The sequence below is a fragment of the Mus caroli genome, unplaced genomic scaffold (assembly GCF_978045245.1).
Source record: "Mus caroli unplaced genomic scaffold, Mus_caroli_1 scaffold_5, whole genome shotgun sequence".
NCBI lineage: Eukaryota > Metazoa > Chordata > Mammalia > Rodentia > Muridae > Mus > Mus caroli.
In genome coordinates this window covers 99,268,866-99,290,727 of record NW_028227260.1, presented here as the reverse complement: position 1 = coordinate 99,290,727, position 21,862 = coordinate 99,268,866, and the positions used below count along the sequence as shown (strand labels likewise).

The 21,862-nt window shown below is 38.6% G+C and overlaps 1 protein-coding gene across 2 annotated transcripts in view; it reads left to right on the top strand.

The window, feature by feature from the left end:
• Positions 1–21,862, top strand: part of Aff2 (ALF transcription elongation factor 2) — a 494,279-nt gene that overhangs the window by 147,557 nt on the left and 324,860 nt on the right. Inside the window, exon 2 of one of the 2 annotated variants that reach the window (XM_021152989.3) lies at positions 2,427–2,547. In XM_021152989.3, the coding sequence (XP_021008648.1) occupies positions 2,427–2,547 (121 nt within the window). Of the gene's footprint in view, positions 1–2,426; positions 2,560–21,862 lie in introns of both variants that reach the window. The other variant, XM_021152988.3, reaches the window with a different exon arrangement.

The following is a 21,862-nucleotide window of genomic DNA, read 5'->3' as shown; positions in this document are numbered from 1 at the left end:
TTAATTGAGTAGATAAAGAGGGCCTCATAATTATAAACGGCAGTAGGTATAACAAGAGGGTAAATACATAGCTATGGTTTTAATTAGCTGGTGCTTCAAATTAGTAATGTTGGTTTCAGTCAGAAATCAGTGACGTTATACACTGAAAACCTCATCACCGTGTAGTCCATTACTCATTAGACTTCACTGTGTGAAACTTTCAATACAACACCATGCTGGGCTTGAAAGGAAAAAGTTGAACCTATTTGGTTGCTGTCCAAGAGCAGTGGAAGTCTGTGGAGAGTAAATTCTTTCTCACCAGAGATATGAGAATTAACTGTTCTTTGTTAGATGTGTTAAAAAATGCAGCAGGGAGTTTTGCCTGCAACAGATAACGCCCGTGTGCACGCTCAATCTGCTATTCAAATTTGCATCTGGAATTTGGTAGCTAATGAACTGATACAAAATGCAGCCAAGAGCCTCCTAACAAATCAAAGCTAGGGCTAAAGCTCCAAAAGTGCCCTTATTGCTGGCCGCTTGAAGGGCTGTCATGCAACTTAAAGCACATTTCCTTTTCTTCTCTCTCTCTCTCCCTTTTTGCCTTCAGGGTTTTAATTATGTCTTTCCCTCAGAGGAGAAAGAAGGTAGTTTGCAAAGCCAAGAGACCAAAGCACTTCAGTTTTCTTCATGGGAGAATTAAATGTGATCTATGGGCTTGTCATTTTGAGCTGTCAGGTGCAAAAAATGAACAGATAGCTAGGAAACTGACATCTTGCTCACATTTACTCAGAAGCAGGAGACTTCAATTCTTGCTTTTGTGTTGAAAATCATTTGCTATGGAAAGAAATTAATGTCCTTCTCTATTGCAAAAACAAAATCCTACTACCTTTACAATGCTAAATACTAGCTGAAATTATTATTCCATTCCACCATGTGCATATTTTTGGTACATTTCTGACAAACTAATATTCTTTTATTACTTGTGGCTATTTTTGGTATTGAGGTTATAGAACCATGCCACAGTAAAAGGACTGCAAGTTGTTACTATGCCTGGTTGATTTCAAATCAGCCTTCAACATGGATATTGAACACATGGTACCACATTATGTAAGGTTTTTGGCCTCAGATGGGGGGTCACACTGATATTACTCACAGAACATACTCAGGAGTGCCCCTCATGAATTATGTGCTATACATATTATGTATTATGAAAGCTAGAGGTGCAGTTTAATACTCTAAAAATGTCATCAATTTAAAGTGGAAACTTACTGTGGTTTATGTTGACAATATCCCCATCCATTAAAGTACTGAGTTTGACAATTCAAAGGTTCCTATGAAGAGTGAAAGATTAAGTGTAGTAGCATCACATAATCCTTATATATTAAAGTATATAGTTAATTCACTAGACAAGTGGTTCTCCCCCTTCATAATGCTTAGACCTGTTAATACAACTGATCAGGTTGTAGTGACCTCAACCATAAAATTATGGTCATTACTACTTAATAACTGTAATTTTACTATTGTTAGGAATGGTAAATATCTGATATTCAGGATGGTTTTAGGTGACCTCTATGAGAGAATTGTTCAACTCCCCAAAGGGGCCATGATCTACCAGTTAAGAACTGCTGCTCAAGGCCCTTATTTTGTAGATGACGACTATGGTACTTTTAAGTGAATGAGTTAACTAGGCACTGGAGTTTATGATGCATTCAGAAACACTAACTCCACTTGTATACTGATATACATCTTTGATTCCCACTTTTAATCATTCTATCATAAGTGTTACTCTTATAACGTCCATCCTATTATAATATCAGTGGGCATATTCTGCTAGCTAGTTGTAATTGTGACTCTCAGGTTCATAAACAGATACCCTGTGGAAAAGACCCAAATGTAAACAGGAATTTATTTATGCTGCATGTAAATCTTATGCTCTGGGAGTGGGGGTGGGGACATCCCCATGGAGACAAGGAGTGGGGAGGAGGTATGAGATGTGGAACAGTCTGGTATGGACTGGGAGAGGGGGGATAAAATCGAAGAAGAAAGAAAGAAAGAAAGAAAGAAAGAAAGAAAGAAAGAAAGAAAGAAAGAAAGAGAGAGAGAGAGAAAGAAAGAAAAGATAGAGAGAGAGAGAGAAAGAAAAGAAAAAATCTTATGCTCCTAGTGTGCTGTAAAGCATATATATAATATATATATTATATACACATATATATATAATATATACATATATATATGTAATCAAAAAGGAATTCTAAGTATTTATTTATTTAACCAATCAGATTTATGTATCAATAAATTCTCAGTTTACAACATGCCAATACAATGCAGATCTGTTGGGGACAATTGATTTTGCATCTTTTTTTTCTTCTTAGGGATAATAAGGGAGATCTACATTTCTTCATGGTTAATTAATATTTTCTCTGTTTGTCTTTTCCTTTTCATGTCAGTCACTATGAACAAGACCGTAGTGCACTTAAAAAAAGGGAATGGGAACGAAGGAATCAAGAAGTTCAGCAAGAAGAAGATCTCTTTTCTTCAGGCTTTGATCTTTTTGGGGAGCCCTACAAGGTAGCTGAATATGTATGTAATTTACCTTTTTGGACAATACTTTCTTGCTACTGTTTTGAATTTGCTTATTTACACTAACATTATTTTTAGGCCACAAAAGTTATTTTACAAGTAATATTGTTACATTGGGGTGCAGTTAAAAGTTTCAAAAGATGTGTGCCAGAACAAAATTTGTATTCGCTGACTTGTAAGACTTTTTGCCTTCAAAGATCCCTTCACAGCCCTACCCTTGTTATAAGAATTATCCTTTTTATGCTTCTTATGTGCTTAGCTGAGCAACCCTTGTGGACATTATTAGAATGCCAGTGGATAGCACTGCTCATCTTCCCAATCAGTGTCATCTAATGCAAAATTGGTGTCCCTTTTTTCCAGTTTAATTTAAGATTCATGGTTGGTAGTTCTAATAAGTTTTTGAAAATCCTTGGCTTCTTGGCAAGGGAAAAAAGCCCATCATGTTTCCTCAAGGCTAATAAGCATGGGTTAGGTAGATTGTTCAACCAGAGGATAGAATGAAGTAAGATTGATTTTTCCAGTGGCATTCAGCCTCCTATGTAGCTCCATGAGTGATCAATATCTATGGCTACAAGTATTTATTTATTTTTGGATGACTATATCTGACCTTTCTTTTGGTGGTAGAAATTAGAGGTAACTAGAAAGAGATTAGAGGGGAGGAGTTTTATTGTATTACTGGCAACTGGTTGGTTTTTGTTTGTTGTTGTTGTTTAAGTAAAACTTATTAATAGTGTAATGTTTAATGAAACTAAACCAATAAAAGCAATAAATGAATGAAAATTCAAGAGGTTATTAAAGGAGGGTATCATTTAAAGGACAGTGGCTTCTAGAAAATCAAAGTCCTCGACAAATATAGAGTAAGTTCAGAGTCTACTTTGGCATAAAGTTGACAGTTTGCATTGGTGGCTAATAAGTCAAGAGTTTGGCTGCTTTGTTAAGAATGAGTAAAGACTTCTTGATTTAGATACTTTTGAACCTTTAAAGTTCTGGAAGGCTGACATAATAAAGCACTAATTTTCAAATATTTAGCAATTCACATATACACACAGCATTTTCCAATTTTAATTGATCCAATTTATGTAGTATATTTAAATGTGTATATTCATATATATATATACACACATATATATGGTTAATTTAATTTACATATTTTGAAGGTCCACTATGTGCTGATAAGTGTATTAGACAAGTTTACAAATAAAAACAGAATATTCAGGGAAATTCTTGTGACAAGAGTGTGTCATGATGAGCACTGGTGATAGAAATGGAGAGAGGAAGATTAAGGGGCTATTGTATTTGCTAAGAGAAACTTATGACAGGATGGATTTATAATAACATATGGAGGTTGAAAGGATAAGACAAGATTCCTAACTAAATGTAATATAGGATAAGAAGGATAGAGTATTTTGTTTTGTATGTTTCTTACCTGAAGATATGGTGGTTATCATCAGTAAGTAGTTTAGGAAGAAAGCCACATAGACACTTGTAGTGAAAAAAATAATTCAGGTTTGACCATGTTGTATTTGATATACAAATGAAATTACATAGAAAAGGCATTGGAGACCTACATCTGGAGCTTATGGGAGAGGTCAAGGGAGAGATTTGAGGGTTACATGGAAGCTTGTGAGACTGGATACTGTTATCAGTACCAAGGGTGATATCAAGATAAGAAGTAAAGGGTGGTAAGAACTGAGTGGGTGCTGAAAAGAAAACTGACAGGCAGAGCTCTTGCTTTAAGGAACATTTAATGATAGCCAGGCATGGTGGTGCAAACCTTTAATCCCAGCACTCAGGAGGCAGAGGCAAGGGGATTTTTGAGTTTGAGGCCAGCCTGGTCTACAAAGTGAGCTCCAGGACAGCCAGGGCTATACAGATAATACTTGTCTTGAAAAACAAACAAACAAAAAACAAAAAACAAAAACAAAAAAACCCATTTAATGAGAACCAAGGAAATAAAAGATTTTCTGGGTGAACAGATTTGCTACTAATGTTTCTCCAGGGAGTCAGGCACTATAAGGACTATAAATTTGTTTTTGAACCTAATGGTTAAGTATAATTTATGACCATAGGAAAATTATGGGCAAACAATTGCCAGTGTTTGGAGAATGCACAGAAAATGGTAAATAATATGAACTTTATCTTGTATGTGGAAAGGACATCATGATCTTGGAGAATCCAAAAATGTCTGTAGCAGCGACAGCCATCAAGTTGTTTCACAAAACATTGTTCAAATGATGGACACACTAAAACTCATTTTTGGGTTACAACGGAAATGCTTATCAAATTGAAGATCAGCTTTGTGGCAGTGGGACTAGAATTCCATAAATCTTTCTGTACCAAACTAAAGACAGGACTTCATAATATGTCAAATACTATCAATGGTTCATAACTAGACAATAATAGGTCCATTCCTTTGCACTTGCTGATTTTTCTTGACACGATGAACAATATAGAACTCTTTATTAATTTATTTCTATTCTTGGACTGTGCCATATTCACAATAGAAAGAATATTGACTTTCTTAAGATTTGGTTTTTGGTGGGAACTTTCTTCCTAGGGATATTTGTAGTTTGAGATTTTGAAAGTCAAGTTTTTGCTATGGTATTGACAAGGATGATTTGAAAGGGGCCTAAGACATATGGAGCCATATGGCATGACTTTATGAGTATAAAAACACTTGTGAGGAAGTGATATGTCCCTACTATATACTAGGGCTTTATATATGTATTTTTTTCTTTCTTTCTTTCTTTCTTTCTTTCTTTCTTTCTTTCTTTCTTTCTTTCTTTCTTTCTTTCTTTCTTTCTTTCTTTTTTTTTTTTTTTTCAGAGCTGAAGACCAAACCCAGGGCCTTGTGCTTGCTAGGCAAGCGTTCTACCACTGAGCTAAATCCCCAACCCTATATATGTATTTCTTTAATCCTTATAAGTTGGATACAAATTGTCCCAATATTTTTTGAGGAATTTTCTGTCTAAGAACTTAGTTGTTTCCTCAGAACTTCATAATTTGTCTAGTTCATAGTTTTCCCTGCTTTTTTGTTGGTTTACATTTATGTTTTTATTATTTCTTTTCTTCTCTTTTCATTTTATTTTTTTCCCTTTTGGTTTTTGATACATTTTTGTTTATTTATTCAGTTTATATTTAAATCAACCTCCTCCCTCCTCTTCTCCCAGTGCCACCTTCCTATACCCCTCCTCCACTACCTGCTCGCTCCCTTCATCCTCAAAGAGGAGAAAGGCCCCAGTATGTACAAACCTGCCTTGGCAATTCAAGTTGCAGCAGTACTATGCACATTCTCTCCCACTGATGATTCAACAAGGCAACCCGGCTAGGGGAAAGAGTTCTGATGAAAGACAACAGAGTCTGAGACAGCCCTGTTGGGAACAAAATAAAGAGGGGCCCCAGGGGAGAGCCCTGGGGAAGTGGGAAAAGGGAAAAGATGCCCTGCCAGAGTTTACCTGTTCTCTGGTCAGTCAGGCATGGGAGGGCTGCTATCTATCCTATCCACTCATCCCTGGGTGGGCATTCCTCTATCCCACTCTTCAGGGAGTGGCCAAGGGGCAGCCCTGCCTGGAGACCCCCCCATAGCTACTTTGCTAAAGCCATCAGGGTTGTGGGAAAGAGGGAATAGGGGAAGAGGTTCCCAACACTGACCAGAGTGCATAGCAGAACTTGAAGGAGCAGAGTAGAGGCCCTATGGTTTAAGAGCTTTATTATAGAAATGCAGGGGAAAGAGAGAAGGTAGGAGAGAGAGAGAGAGAGAGAGAGAGAGAGAGAGAGAGAGAGAGAGAGAGAGAGAGAGAGAGAGATGGGGTGGGGGAGAAAGGCTAGAGAGAAAGAGAAGACAGGAGAAGCCAAAGAGAAAGGGAAGAGGAGAGAGAAGTGAGAAGTGAGGGGACAAAGGAGTAAGAGTAAGAGAGCCAGGTGGGGGCTGAGCACCCCTTTTTATGGACTTTACTGTTGCTAGGTAACTGGGGAGGAGTTTAGTCTGAAGGTCAGAAGCTTGGGTCATTGCTTATGTGACTACTGACCATGCTTCTCTTGTGGGGGCTGTGGGAGGTGGTACTTTAGGCAGGGGCCAGAGTTCCAGGAGCATGAGGGAACGCCCACCGTAGGTGAATTATGACCATCGGGTTCAGACCTCAGCTCGACTGGATACCAGCCTGCAATTACCCACACAGCCCCACTCCAATTGTTACGGGACCCACATGAAGACCAAGCTGCACATCTGCTACAAATATGTAGAGGGCCTAGGTCCAGCCAATACATTCTCTTTAGTTGGTGGTTCAGTCTCTGGAGCCCCCTAGGCCAGATTTGTTTACTTTCTGTCAGTCTTCCTGTGGTGTCCTTAACCTCTATGGCTCACACACTCTTCCCTGAACTGTGCCTATTGTTGGGTTGAGGCTCGCTGCATCTGTTTCCATCAACTGCTGAATGAAGCCTCTTATGAATTTGCTAAATTCCTGTCTACAAGCATATCAAGTATCATTAATAGTGTCAGGAGTTGTTTATCTCCCATGGGATGGGTTTCAAGTTGGGCCTGCAATTGAACGTTTTATTGGGAGGACAAATTTTGGGTTGAAGTTTTTCTGGGTCGGTTTTGATATCCTCTTCTACATCTGTCTCCATATCCCCAACTGCTAGGAATGTCCACTAGGGTCATCCCCATAGAATCCCAGGAGTCTACTCTGTTCTGGGAATATGGCTTCTCCCAGAGATACAAAAGTCTGACCAATTTCTACTCTTTCCTCAGCCCTCTTTGTTTTATTTTTATTTTTTTTTTACAGTTTTAATAATCTGTTTGGGACATTAAACATGATAGAAGTAGAAAATAATCTCTTATGAAGTCCTCTATGTAAGGAAATTGTGTCAGGTTCCTGATTAGACAGAAACTATTCCATCTCCAAGGGAGAATACAGAGTGTAACTGTGGCTTCATAGAATGAATTGGGTAGTGTTCCTTCTGTTTCTATTTTGTGTAATAGTTTGATGTGTATTGGTATTAGATCTTCTTTGAAGGTCTGATAGAATTCTGCACTAAACCCATCTGGTCCTGGGCTTTTTTTTTGGTTGAGAGACTTTTAATGACTGCTTCTATTTCTTTAGGGATTGTGGGACTGTTTAGATGGTTTATCTGATCCTGATTTAACTTTGGTATTTGGTATCTGCCTAGAAAATTGTCCATTTCATCCAGATTTTCTAGTTTTGTTGAGTATAGGCTATTATAGTAGGATCTGATGATTTCTTGAATTTCCTCAGTTTCTGTTATATCTCACTTTTCATTTCTGATTTTGTTAATTTGGATACTGCCTCTGTGTCCTCTAGTTAGTCTGGCTAAGGGTTTATCTATTTATCTATGTTGTTGATTTTCTCAAAGAACCAACTCCCGGTTTTGTAGATTCTTTGTATAGTTCTTTTTGTTTCTACTCGGTGGATTTCAGCCCTGAGTTTGATTATTTCCTGCCGCCTACTCCTCTTGGGTGTATTTGCTTCTTTTTGTTCTAGAGCTTTCAGGTGTGTTGTTAAGCTGGTAGTGTATATTCTCTCCAGTTTATTTTGGAGGCACTTAGAGCTCCAAGTTTTCCTCTTAGCACTGCTTTCATTGTGTCCCATAAGTTTGGGTATGTTGTAGCTTCATTTACATTAAATTCTAAAAAGTCTTTATTTCTTCATTTCTTCCTTGACCAAGTTATCATTGAGTAGGGCATTGTTCAGATTCTATGTGCATGTGGGCTTTCTTTTGTTTTTGTTGCTTTTGAAGACCAGCCTTAATCTGTAGTGATCTGATGGGATGAATGAGATTATTTCAATCTTTTTATATCTGTTGAGGTCTGTTTTGTGACCGAATATGAATATATGTTCAATTTTAGAGAAGGTACCATGAGGTGCTGAGAAGAAGGAATATTCTTTTGTTTTAGGATGAAATGTTATATAGATATCTGTTAAATCCATTGGGTCTATAACTTCTTTTAGTTTCACTGTGTCTCTGTTTACTTTGTATTTCTATAATCTGTACATTGATGAGCGTGGGGTGTTGAAGTCTCCCACTATTATTATGTGAGGTGCAATGTGTGCTTTGAGCTTTAATAAAGTTTCTTATATAAATGTTGGTGCCCTTGCATTTGAGTCATATGTGTTCAGAATTGAGAGTTCACCTTGGTGAATTTTTCCTTTGATGAGTATGAAGTGTCCTCCCTTATCCTTTTTGATAACTTTTGGTTGAAAGTCGATTTTATTTGATATTAAAATGACTACTGTAGCTGGTTTCTTGGGGCCCTTTGCTTGAAAAATTGTTTTCCAATCCTTTTGTCTTTGACACTGAGGTTTATTTCCTGTATGCAGCAAAATTCTGGGTCCTGTTTATGTATCCAGTCTGTTATTATATGTCTTTTTATTGGGGAATTGATGTTGCGATATTAAGTAATGGTGATTGTTGCTTCCTGTTACTTTTGATGTTATTTATATGTTTGTGTGGCTATCTTCTTTTGGGTTTGTTGAAAGAAGACTACTTTCTTGATTTATCTAGGGTGTAGTTTCCCTCCTTGTGTTGGCGTTTTTCATCTATTATCCTTTGAAGGGCTGGATTTGTGGAAATATATTGTGTAAGTTTGTTTTTGTCATGGAATATCTTGGTTTCTATATCTATTATAATTGAGAGTATTGTTGGGTATAGTAGTCTAGGCTGGAATTTGTGTTCACTTAGGGTCTGTGTAACATCTGCCCAGGATCTTCTAGCTTTCATAGTCTCTGATGAGAAGTCTGGTGTAATTCAGATAGGTCTGCCTTCATATGTTACTTGAACTTTTTCCCTTATTGCATTTAATAATCTTTCTTTGTTTTGTACATTTGGTTTTTTTTTCTTTTTTGTTTTTTTTTTTATTTTTAATATTTTTATTACATATTTTCCTCAATTACATTTCCAATGCTATCCCAAAAGTCCCCCATAGCGCCCCCCACTTCCCTACCCACCCATTCCCATTCTTTTGGCCCTGGCATTCCCCTATATTGGGGCATATAAAGTTTGCAAGTCCAATGGGCCTCTCTTTCCATTGATGGCCGACTAGGTCATCTTTCGATACATATGCAGCTAGAGACAAGAGCTCCGGGGTTCTGGTTAGTACATCATGTTGTTCCAACAATAGGGTTGCAGATCCCTTTAGCTCCTTGGGTACTTTCTCTAGTTTCTCCATTGGGAGCCCTGTGATACATCCAATAGCTGACTGTGAACATCCACTCCTGTGTTTGCTAGGCCCCTGCATCGTCTCACAAGAGACAGCTATATTTGGGTCCTTTCAGCAAAATCTTGCTAGTGTATGCAATGGTGTCAGCATTTAGAAGCTGATTATGGGATGGATCCCTGGATACGGCAGTCTCTAAATGGTCCATCCTTTCATCACAGCTACGAACTTTGTCTCTGTAACTCCTTCCCTGGGTGTTTTGTTCCCAATTCTAAGAAGGTGCACAGTGTCCACACTTTGGTCTTCATTCTTCTTGAGTTTCATGCGTTTATCAAATTGTATCTTATATCTTGGGTATCCTAAGTTTTGGGCTAATATCCACTTATCAGTGAATACATATTGTGTGAGTTCTTTTGTGATTGTGTTACTTCACTCAAGATGATGCCCTCCAGGTCCATCCATTTGGCTAGGAATTTCATAAATTCATTCTTTTTAATAGCTGAGTAGTACTCCATTGTGTAAATGTACCATAATTTCTGTATCCATTCCTCTGTTGAGGGACATCTGGGTTCTTTCCAGCTTCTGGCTATTATAAATAGGGCTGCTATGAACATAGTGGAGCATGTGTCCTTTTTACCGGTTGGGACATCTTCTGGATATATGTCCAGGAGAGGTATTGCTGGATCCTCCGGTAGTACTATATCCAATTTTCTGAGGAACCGCCAGACTGATTTCCAGAGTGGTTGTACAAGCTTGCAATCCCACCAACAATGGAGGAGTGTTCCTCTTTCTCCACATCCTCACCAGCATCTGCTGTCACCTGAATTTTTGATCTTAGCCATTCTGACTGGTGTGAGGTGGAATCTCAGGGTTGTTTTGATTTACATTTCCCTGATGATTAAGGATGTTGAACATTTTTTCAGGTGCTTCTCTGCCATTCGGTATTCCTCAGGTGAGAATTCTTTGTTCAGTTCTGAGCCCCATTTTTTAATGGGGTTATTTGACTTTCTGGAGTCCACCTTCTTGAGTTCTTTATATATATTGGATATTAGTCCCTTATCTGATTTAGGATAGGTGAAGATCCTTTCCCAATCTGTTGGTGGTTTTTTTATCTTATTGATGGTGTCTTTAGCCTTGCAGAAGCTTTGTAGTTTCATGAGGTCCCACTTGTCAATTCTTGATCTTACCGCACAAGCCATTACTGTTCTATTCAGGAATTTTTCCCCTGTGCCCATATCTTCAAGGCTTTTCCCCACTTTCTCCTCTATAAGTTTCAGTGTCTCTGGTTTTATGTGAAGTTCCTTGATCCACTTAGACTTGACCTTAGTACAAGGAGATAGGAATGGATCGATTCGCATTCTTCTGCATGTTAACAACCAGTTGTGCCAGCACCATTTGTTGAAAATGCTGTCTTTCTTCCACTGGATGTTTTTAGCTCCCTTGTTGAAGATCAAGTGACCGTAGGTGTGTGGGTTCATTTCTGGGTCTTCAATTCTATTCCATTGGTCTATTTGTCTGTCACTATACCAGTACCATGCAGTTTTTATCACAATTGCTCTGTAGTAGAGCTTTAGGTTCTTCATGGTGATTCCACCAGAGGTTTTTTTATCCTTGAGAAGAGTTTTTGCTATCCTAGGTTTTTTGTTATTCCAGATGAATTTGCAGATTGCACTTTCTAATTCGTTGAAGAATTGAGTTGGAATTTTGATGGGGATTGCATTGAATCTGTAGATTGCTTTTGGCAAGATAGCCATTTTTACAATGTTGATCCTGCCAATCCATGAGCGTGGGAGATCTTTCCATCTTCTGAGATCTTCTATAATTTCTTTCTTCAGAGACTTGAAGTTTTTATTATACAGATCTTTCACTTCCTTAGTTAGAGTCACACCAAGATATTTTATATTATTTGTGACTATTGAGAAGGGTGTTGTTTCCCTAATTTCTTTCTCAGCCTGTTTATTCTTTGTGTAGAGAAAGGCCATTGATTTGTTTGAGTTAATTTTATATCCAGCTACTTCACCGAAGCTGTTTATCAGGCTTAGGAGTTCTCTGGTGGAATTTTTAGGGTCACTTAGATATACTATCATATCATCTGCAAAAAGTGATATTTTGACTTCATCTTTTCCAATTTGTATCCCTTTGATCTCCTTTTGTTGTCGAATTGCTCTGGCTAGGACTTCAAGTACAATGTTGAATAGGTATGGAGAAAGTGGACAGCCTTGTCTAGTCCCTGATTTTAGAGGGATTGCTTCAAGCTTCTCACCATTTACTTTGATGTTGGCTACTGGTTTGCTGTAGATTGCTTTTACCATGTTTAGGTATGGGCCTTGAATTCCTGATCTTTCCAAGACTTTTATCATGAATGGGTGTTGGATCTTGTCAAATGCTTTTTCCGCATCTAACGAGATGACCATGTGGTTTTTGTCTTTGAGTTTGTTTATATACTGGATTACGTTGATGGATTTCCGTATATTGAACCATTCCTGCATCCCTGGGATGAAACCTACTTGGTCCGGATGGATGATTGTTTTGATGTGTTCTTGGATTCGGTTAGCAAGAACTTTATTGAGGATTTTTGCATCAATATTCATAAGGGATATTGGTCTGAAGTTTTCTATCTTTGTTGGGTCTTTTTGTGGTTTAGGTATCAGAGTAATTGTGGCTTCATAGAATGAGTTGGGTAGAGTACCTTCTGTTTCTATTTTGTGGAATAGTTTGTGAAGAACTGGGATTAGATCTTCTTTGAAGGTCTGATAGAACTCTGCACTAAACCCATCTGGTCCTGGGCTTTTTTTAGTTGGGAGACTATTAATGACTGCTTCTATTTCTTTGGGGGATATAGGGCTGTTTAGATCATTAACCTGATCTTGATTCAACTTTGGTACCTGGTATCTGTCTAGGAACTTCTCCATTTTATCCAGGTTCTCCAGTTTTGTTGAGTATAGCCTTTGGTAGAAGGATCTGATGGTGTTTTGGATGTCTTCAGGATCTGTTGTTATGTCTCCTTTTTCATTTCTGATTTTGTTAATTAGGATGCTTTCCCTGTGCCCTCTAGTGAGTCTGGCTATGGGTTTATCTATCTTGTTGATTTTCTCAAAGAACCAGCTCCTTGATTGGTTGATTCTTTGAATAGTTTTTCTTGTTTCCACTTGGTTGATTTCGCCCCTGAGTTTGATTATTTCCTGCCGTCTACTCCTCTTGGGTGAATTTGCTTCCTTTTGTTCTAGTGCTTTTAGGTGTGTTGTCAAGCTGCTAATGTGTGCTCTCTCTAGTTTCCTTTTGGAGGCACTCAGAGCTATGAGTTTTCCTCTTAGAAATGCTTTCATTGCGTCCCATAAGTTTGGCTTCATTTTCATTGAACTCTAAAAAGTCCTTAATTTCTTTCTTTATTCCTTCCTTGACCAAGGTATCATTGAGAAGAGTGTTGTTCAGTTTCCACGTGAAGGTTGGCTTTCTATTATTTATTTTGTTATTGAAGATCAGCCTTAGTCCATGGTGATCTGATAGGATGCATGGGACAATTTCAATATTTTTGTATCTGTTGAGGCCTGTTTTGTGACCAATTATGTGGTCAATTTTGGAGAAGGTACCATGAGGTGCTGAGAAGAAGGTATATCCTTTTGTTTTAGGATAGAATGTTCTGTAGATATCTGCCAGATACATTTGATTCATAACTTCTGTTAGTTTCACTGTGTCCCTGTTTAGTTTCTGTTTCCACGATCTGTCCATTGGTGAAAGTGGTGTGTTGAAGTCTCCCACTATTATTGTATGAGGTGCAATGTGTGCTTTGAGATTTACTAAAGTTTCTTTCATGAATGTGGCTGTCTTTGTATTTGGAGCATAGATATTCAGGATTGATAGTTCCTCTTGGAGGATTTTACCTTTGATGAGTATGAAGTGTCCCTCCCTGTCTTTTTTAATGACGTTGGGTTGGAAGTCAATCTTATCAGATATTAGAATGGCTACTCCAGCTTGTTTCTTCATACCATTTGCTTGGAAAATTGTTTTCCAGCCTTTCATTCTGAGGTAGTGTCTATCTTTTTCTCTGAGATGAGTTTCCTGTAAGCAGCAAAATGTTGGGTCTTGTTTGTGTAGCCAGTTTGTTAGTCTATGTCTTTTTATTGGGGAGCTGAGTCGATTGATATTAAGAGATATTAAGGAAAAGTAATTGTTGTTTCCTGTTATTTTTGTTGTTAAAGTTGGCATTCTGTTCTTGTGGCTGTCTTCTTTTAGGTTTGTTGAGGGATTACCTTCTTGTTGTTTCTAGGGCATGGTTCCTGTCCTTGTATTGGTTTTTTTCTGTTATTATCCTTTGAAGGGCTGGATTCGTGGAGAGATAATGTGTGAATTTGGTTTTGTCGTGGAATACTTTGGTTTCTCTATCTATGTTAATTGAGAGTTTGGCTGGGTATAGTAGCCTGGGCTGGAATTTGTGTTCTTTTAGTGTCTGTATAACATCCGTCCAGGATCTTCTGGCTTTCATAGTCTCTGGTGAAAAATCTGGTGTAATTCTGATAGGCTTGCCTTTATATGTTACTTGGCCTTTTTCTCTTACTGCTTTTAGAATTCTATCTTTATTTAGAGCATTTGTTGTTCTGATTATTATGTGTCGGGAGGTATTTCTTTTCTGGTCCAGTCTATTTGGAGTTCTGTAGGCTTCTTGTATGTTCATGGGCATCTCTTTCTTTAGATTTGGGAAGTTTTCTTCTATAATTTTGTTGAAGATGTTTGCTGGTCCTTTGAGTTGAAAATCTTCATTCTCATCCACTCCTATTATCCGTAGGTTTGGTCTTCTCATTGTGTCCTGTATTTCTTGGATGTTTTGAGTTAGGATATTTTTGCATTTTACATTTTCCTTGATTGTTGTGCCGATGTTCTCTATGGAATCTTCTGCACCTGAGATTCTCTCTTCCATCTCTTGTATTCTGTTGCTGATGTTGGTATCTATGGTTCCAGATTTCTTTCCTAGGGTTTCTATCTCCAGTGTTGCCTCATTTTGGGTTTTCTTTATTGTGTCTACTTCCCTTTTTAGGTCTAGTATGGTTTTGTTCATTTCCATCATCTGTTTGGATGTGTTTTCCTGTTTTTCATTAAGGACTTCTACCTGTTTGATTATGTTATCCTGTTTTTCTTTAAGGATTTGTAACTCTTTAGCAGTGTTCTCCTGCAATTCTTTAAGGGATTTTTGTGCTTCCTCTTTACTGTCTTCTACCTGTTTACCAGTGTTCCTTTGTATTTCTTTAAGTGTGTTATTAAAGTCCTTCTTGAAGTCCTCTACCATCATCAGGAGATATGCTTTTAGATCCGTGTCTAGCTTTTCCGGTGTGTTGGGGTGCCCTGGACTGGGCAAAGTGGGAGTGCTGGGTTCTGATGATGGTGAGTGGTTTTGGTTTCTGTTAGTAAGATTATCACGTTATATCACGATAATCTCTGGGGTTAGTTGTTGTCGTTGTCACTGTTTAAAGATTGGAGCAGAAGCTGTGTTCCACTCACCAGCAGTCTCAAAATCCTGTGGCGGGGGTTGTGGGTATCTGGCGGTACCCTGGTGCCTGTCCAGCCGGAAGAGGCCTGTGGTCCTACTCAGGCCTGTTTTCTGCTTCCCTAACTAATGCAGTCTCTGGTCTAGCGTGCAATTGGATTGGAGCAGAAGCTGTGTTCCACTCTCCAGAAGTCTTAAGATCCTGTGGCTGGTGTTGTGGGTAGCTGGCGAGTGTCAGCCGACCCTGCGCCCTAGCTACCCTGGTGCTTTTCTGACCGGAAGAGGCTTGTGGCCCTACGTAGGCTGGATTTCTGCCTCCCCAACCAAAGCAGTCTCAGGTCCCGCGTGATTGGACTGGAGCAGAAGCTGTGTTCCACTCACCAGCAGTCTCAAAATCCTGTGGTGGGGTTCGTGGGTAGCTGGTGGGTGTCAGCTGACCCTGCGCTCTAGCTACCCCTGTGCTGATCTGGCCGGATGAGGCCTGTGGCCCTACTCAGGCCGGTTTCTGCTTCCCTAACTAATGCAGTCTCAGGTCCCGCGCGCAATTGGATTGGAGCAGAAGCTGTGTTCCACTCACCAGAAGTCTTAAGATCCTGTGGTGGGTGTTGTGGGTAGCTGGCTAGTGTCAGCCGACCCTGCGCCCTAGCTACCCCGGTGCTTTTCTGACCGGAAGAGGCTTGTGGCCCTATATCACATTTGGTTTTTTGACTATTAGGTGACAGTAGTAAATTTTTTCTGGTCCAATCTATTTGAAGTTCTATAGGTCTCTTATATGTTCATGGGCATGTCTTTCTTTAGGTTATGGAAGTTTTCTGCTATAATTCTGTTGAATGTATTTATTGGCCCTTTAAGTCGGGAATTTTCACTCTCTTCTATGTCTATTATCCTTAGGCTTGGTCTTCTCAATGTGTCCTGGATTTCCTGGATGTTTTGGGTTAGGGGCTTTTTGCATTTTTCATTGAATGTTGTGTCAATGTTTTCTATGGTATCTTCTGCACCTGAGATTCTCCCTTCTCTCTCTTGTATTCTGCTGTTGTTGCTTGCATCTATGATTCCTGATCTCTTTCCTAGGTTTTCTATCTCCAGAGTTGTCTCCCTTTGTGATTTCTTTATTGTTTCTATTTCCATTTTTAGATCCTGGATAGTTTCGTTCAATTCCTTCGCCTGTTTGGTTATGTTTTCCTGTAATTCTTTAAGGGATTTTTGTGTTTCCTCTTTAAGGGCATCTCACTTTTTACCAGTGTTCTCCCGTATTTCTTTATGGGAGTTATTTATGTCCTTCTTAAAGTCCTCTATCATCATCATGATGAGATGTGGTTTTAAATCTTAGTCTTCCTTTTCTGGTGTTTTGGGTTATCCCTCCTGCAAGCCTGTGTGTCAGTACTCCTGGGAGACTTGTTTTCTCCAGGAGGAATTTGGGTATGGAGAGCTGTAGCACAGAGTCAGCTCCGAGGTACAGAGGAAAACTGAAAGGATCCTGTCCCAGACTGCTCCTTGGTTCCTGGGTCCTGATGGACCTGTGTTAGTCCCTCTCGGGCCAAAAATGTGAATTGAAGTGGTGGTCTTACCTGTGCTCACAGGTGTGTTGGCACTCCTATGTGACTAACTCTGTCCTGGTGGTATTTGGGTATGGAGCACCGTGACACAGGATCAGCTCAGGGCTTTTTCTTTTCATTTTCAAGACAAGGTTTTTCTGTGTAGCCCTTGAAAGTACCGGAACTCACTCAGTAATCCAGTCTGGTCTCAAACTCAGGAGATATGTGTGCTTCTGCCTCCCATGCACTGTGATTAAAGGCATGTATCACCACTGCCTAGCTATCATTTTTTAACAAAAAATATACAATATCTTTGATCATGTTTTCTCTTACTCCATTTCATTCTAGTTTTTCTCCACCTACCTATTCAGATTCTTGTTCTTTCTCTCTCTTTCAAAACAAAACAAAACAAAACAAAAAACCCAAAAAACAAATAAGGAACCAAGAAAGATGCAAAAACTCACAAAACAATAATAATAATAATAAAAAAAACAAGTAAAAGATAAATTAGATGAAAATGCCAAAGCAAAGCAAAGTGATGCAAAAAGTCTACACAACACCATTGAGGTCATTTTTGTGTTGTCCAACTAACTAATTCTGGGCTTGGGGACTGAAATAAACTGTTGTTATATACTCAGTAGGATTCCCATTGCAGAATACTTACTTTGCCTTTGTCAGTAGGCTTCAATTGCAGATAGATTCTTGGTTAGGACTAGGTCCCAGTGTCCACATCTCCATCTTGGTACTGGGACCCCATATGGATTGAACCTTGCAGAGCTTGTGAATATGCCACAGTATCTGTGATTCTATATGTACAGTGTCTGGAAGACACTGTTTTCTTGGAGTCATTTATCCCCTCTAGCTCTTCCTTTCTGCATATTCTTCTGCATGAAGCCCTGAAACTTGAAGGAGAGGAGTGGCTTGATGAAGACATTCCATTCAAGACTAAGAATTCCAGAGGCTCACATTCTCCTGCATGTTGTCCAGTTGTGGATCTTCTTATTACTTACCATCTACTAGAAGGAGAAGCTTCTTTAATGAAGGTTGAATGAGACAATGATTTATGGGTTTACTAGCAGTCTATCATTAGGAATCATTTTATTCTATGCTCCTTTAGCAGAATTATGCTTTAGTGCTTGGTTTTCTTGTAGGTGAATGACCTATGTTGTCTCAAGTTCTTGTCTGTCTGAACATTGAACATCTCATGGAGTAGAACTTAAGCCCAATCAAAAAGTTGTTGGGTTTTATCATAACATTTGTACATTAGTCCTCCTTTTAAAAATGAATCTTATTATTATTACTACAATTACTATTACTAGTGCTATTTTAAAGATTTTCATGGCTCAATAAAAATGAGGAAACTGGAGTACAGAAAGGTTTAAGTGGCTTATACAAGTACATTTGTCTTAAAGGAGGTGAAGACCAAGGCCGATTGAGACTTATTTGAATTTTTGTTGTGAGGATCAAATGAATTGGCTTGAAACACTTTGCCTTAAAAACTGTAAAGTATATAAGGTTATAGTTCTTGTCATTATTATACATAAAGAAAGCAATGGCAACTCGTGGTCCAGAGAGATTAACTGTGAAAATATCAGAATTAGGAAAAAAAAGGAAATTACTAAATCTCATACTTCAGTTACACTACAATAAAATAGAAGAAAATGAACTTCAAAACTTGAATTCTTTTGCTTATTTTATTAAAAGGAAATAGTATGGTACAATAGCCTCTTAGCACATTAGTCTGGCAATGAAATTATACTACCTACTGTAGATAACATTAGAAGCAACTGAAGGAACTTTGCATTTCCTAAAGTAATGAGAAGCAGAAAGCTTAAATGAAGCAGTGCTGTTAGTCATGAGCCACAAAGCAGACATGTAATTCATGCTTGAAAATACTTGTGAAATGCACTTTCTTGATGATAGAGAGATTGCGATTACTGAGAAAAAAATGACTACACGGGTTATTTTAAGGAATCAACCAATTATGTAGAACTAGAAGTATTGTGATACTTTAAAAAGTCTACAATTGATTGAAACAGTTCAAGTTCATATTTGAAGTGTTTAGAATTTTTGATCAAGTCTGCTGAGATTATCTTCCTCCTTAACAGGATTGCTAAAGCTCTGGAGGGAAAAAAGGAACATTTAGTGTACACCACAAGTTGCTAGAATGCATAATGAGAGAAGATAATGTAGGCATAGAGAGACGTGTTTCAGGCTCCACTAGGCTTTCTATGTCATGTCTAATTTTTGAGAACTTACAATACTAAATAACAGTCACCTCTCCAATGGTGAGGAGATAGAAAATTGACCCTGGCCACCTGTGCTGAACTATGAAGTATCTGGTGGTTGTTAAATAGTGGATTTTCTGAGGCTATGTATCTATGACTGTGTGTCTATGCCTAACTTTGACTCATAACCAGTATTTGGCATAAGAATGACCACAGTGTTTCCTACTTATAACCACAGCATATATGTTATGCAAACTCTGCAGATCTTCATTCAATTTTTAACTTAGAAAGCTTGGACTGTAAACTCAACCTTAAATTATCTCCTATAGAATTCCTGTCATGAGGCATGCTTAAACAATTGATTTAGCCAACCCGCCCAGGAGGGTTTTGCCAGAGCATCTGCCAGAGACATCTTGGTTCCTGGATCCTGCCAATACTAGTCTGCACAGGTGAGAGTGTGGACTACAGAAGCTAACAGCTTCTGGAACAGGCTGGAGCCACAGAGCTTCTGTGGCAGACCGCATTTTGGGCTACAGACATTCAGGCACCATCACTGCAGAGGAGAGGTATCCACCCCACCTGGGAGGGCTTTGATGGAGCATCCGCTGGAGCCATCTTTCTTCCTGGATCCCACCAAGACTAGTCTGTACAGGTGAGAGTGTAGACTACAGAAGCTAACAGCTTCTGGGACAGGCCCTGTTTCGGGCCTTCATCTTCTGCCAGGAGGCAAGTCTGAAAAACAAATATCTGTGCACCTTCTCTGCAAGAGGAGAGCTTGCCTGCAGAGAGTGCTCTAACCACTGAAACTCAGGAGAGAGCTAGTCTCCCAAGTCTGCTGTTAGAAGCTAACAGAATCACAAAAGGAACAAGCTCTAACCAAAGACAACTATAACAACTAATTCCAGAGATTACCAGATGGCAAAAAGCGAGACATAAGAATCTTACTAATAGAAACCAAGACCACTCACCATCATCAGAACCCAGGACTCCCACCTCAGCCAGTCCTGGGTACCCCAACACACCCAAAAAGCTAGACCTGTATTTAAAGGCATATCTCATGATGATGGTAGAGGACATCAAGAAGGACTTTAATAACTCACTTAAAGAAATACAGGAGAACACTGCTAAAGAGTTACAAGTCCTTAAAGAAAAACAGGAAAAGGCATCCAAACAGGTGATGGAAATGAACAAAGCCATACTAGAACTAAAAATGGAAGTAGACACAATAAAGAAAAGCCAAAGTGAGGCAACGGTGGAGATAGAAGCCCTAGGAAAGAAATCTGGAAACATAGATGCAAGAATCAGCAACAGAATACAAGACATGGAAGAGAGAATCTCAGGTACAGAAGATTCCATAGAGAACATCAGCACAACAATCAAAGAAAATGCAAAATGCAAAAAGATCCTAACTCAAAACATCCAGGAAATCCAGGACACAATGAGAAGACCAAACCTTTGGATAATAGGAGTAGATGAGAATGAAGATTTTCAACTTAAAGGGCCAGCAAATATCTTCTACAAAATTATAGAAGAAAACTTCCCAAACCTAAAGAAAGAGATGCCCATGAACATACAAGAAGCCTACAGAACTCCAAATAGACAGGACCAGAAAAGAAATTCCTTCTGACACATAATAATCAGAACAACAAATGCACTAAATAAAGATAGAATATTAAAAGCAGTAAGGGGAAAAGGTCAAGTAACATATAATGCCAGGCCTATCAGAATTACACCAGATTTTTCACCAGAGACTATGAAAGCCAGAAGAACCTGGACAGATGTATACAGACACTAAGATAACACAAATGCCAGCCCAGGCTACTATACCCAGCCAAACTTTCAATTACCATAGATGGAGAAATCAAAGTATTCCACAACAAAACCAAATTCACACATTATCTTTCCAGGAATCCAGCCCTTCAAAGGATAATAACAGAAAAAAAAACTAATACAAGGACAGAAACCACATCCTTCAAAAAATAAGAAAGTAATCCCTCAATAAACCAAAAAAAAAAAAAAGACAGCCACAAGAACAGAATGCCAATGTTAACAAAAATAATAGGAAGCAACAATTACTTTTCCTTAATATCTCTTAATATCAATGGACTCAACTCCCCAATAAAAAGACAAAAACTAACAGACTGTCTACACAAACAGGACCCAACATTCTGCTGCTTACAGGAAACCCATCTCAGGGAAAAAGACAGACACTACTTCACAATGAAAGGGTGGAAAACAATTTTCCAAGCAAATGGTCTGAAGAAACAAGCTGGAGTAGCCATTCTAATATCTGATAAAATTTACTTCCAACCCAAAATCATCAAAAAAGACAAGGAGGGGCACTTCATGCTCATCAAAGGTAAAATCTTCCAAGAGGAACTATCAATTCTGAATATCTATGTTCCAAATACAAGGGCAGCCACATTCATTAAAGAAACTTTAGTAAAGCTCAAAGGACACATTGCACCTCACACAATCATAGTGGGAGACTTCAACACACGACTTTCATCAATGGACAGATCATGGAAACAGAAACTAAACAAGGACACAGTGAAACTAACAGAAGTTATGAAACAGATGGACCTAAAACATATCTACAGAACATTTTATCCTAAAACAAAAGGATATACCTTCTTCTCAGCACCTCATGGTACCTTCTCCAAATTTGACCATATAATTGGTCACAAAACAAGCCTCAACAAATAAAAAAACAATGAAATAGTCCTATGCATCCTATCAGGTCACCATGGACCTTCAATAACAACATAAATAATAGAAAGCCAACATTCATGTGGAAACTAAACAACACTCTTCTCAATGATACCTTGGTCATGGAAGGAATAAAGAAAGAAATTAAGGACTTTTTAGAGTTTAATGAAAATGAAGC